The 1,058-nt window shown below is 49.9% G+C and overlaps 1 protein-coding gene across 1 annotated transcript; it reads right to left on the bottom strand.

Moving 5' to 3' along the window:
• Positions 1 to 226: 226 nt before the first annotated feature.
• NGA_0359102 (putative sulfotransferase) lies at positions 227 to 841 on the bottom strand (the record flags this gene model as incomplete). Its single annotated transcript, XM_005852421.1, has 3 exons — positions 774 to 841; positions 536 to 645; positions 227 to 407 (listed from the first exon to the last, which is right to left on the bottom strand). Exons 1-3 carry the CDS (start codon positions 792 to 794, stop codon positions 227 to 229), a joined length of 312 nt encoding a protein of 103 aa, XP_005852483.1. The 5' UTR covers positions 795 to 841.
• Between the last annotated feature and the right edge of the window lie 217 nt (positions 842 to 1,058).

The following is a 1,058-nucleotide window of genomic DNA, read 5'->3' as shown; positions in this document are numbered from 1 at the left end:
AAGCGTCAAAGTATTACCAGCACTACTCTTAGCTGACGATATAAAAGTCATCGCGGTGGTCAACAGAGGACGAGAAAAAATGAGGAAGGAGCAAGAAAGGCTGGAAGAACTGGAAGGACGTAAGGGCATTTCCCCCTCGTTCCGTCCGCGTTGTCGGCCCCGAATAAGAAGAGAAGAAGGGAGGAAAGGAGACAAGAAAGCGAGGACGGAGGCAGGACAGGCCGGATCATGGGTTGTATTTGTAATGGGCAAAGTAGTCTGCCCATACATCTGCCACAACTGCCCTCTCTTCCTTACTCAGCTTCTGGTTTTGATTGACCTTAAATTGTTTCTGGGCCTCCTGATAAGCAAGAATGGCGGGCCGCAAGGTCTCGTCAAAGCTTATGAAGAGGGTACGGGGAAGGGGACTAGAAGAAATGAATCCAGAAAGTATGAGAGCAGGCCATGAAGGTGGTAGCGTGAGAGTAGAGAAAGGAAATCAGGTACGAAAGGAAGGAGCGAAACGCAAAGCCAGCGGGAGATAAAGCAGGCGTACTGGTCAATATGGAGCTTCTCGTAAATGCTCCTCAAAGTCTCCATGGGGTTGGCGAGGATATCGGCGTAGCGAATGTCGACGAGCTCGTCTGGCCCTAGAAGCTTTATATCCTGATGAAAAGGGAAGAGACGAAGAGGGAGGGAAATGAGGGGAGTGGAGGAGGAAGAGGATGGATGCCGTGAGATATCGCGGGGGAAAACACGAAAGAAAAACACGAAACAAAGGGACTGAGGCCGACCTGGAAGTTAGCGTCATGCATGCGCCGAAACTGAGAAATGGTATTGCCATTAATCCAGTTTTTGTCCTGCGAAAGGAGAGTGGAGGGAGGGAGGAAGGGAGGGAAGGTGTGAGGAAGAGGGAAAGAATGGAGAAAAGAGGTGAGAGAAAAGGGAGACGCGGAATCGGGAAAAAGGAAGAGGAAGAAAACTTTGAGCAAGAAAAAGAATTAAAGGATGGCTCCCAAACAATGATGGGGAAAGAAATGGGAAAGAGGGAGGGAGGGAGAGAGAGAGGGAAGGAGGGA

The sequence above is a fragment of the Nannochloropsis gaditana genome, assembly GCF_000240725.1.
Source record: "Nannochloropsis gaditana CCMP526 unplaced genomic scaffold scaffold1258, whole genome shotgun sequence".
NCBI lineage: Eukaryota > Eustigmatophyceae > Eustigmatales > Monodopsidaceae > Microchloropsis > Microchloropsis gaditana.
Note: the sequence above shows the minus strand (reverse complement) of the source record. Positions and strands in the feature narration are given on the sequence as shown.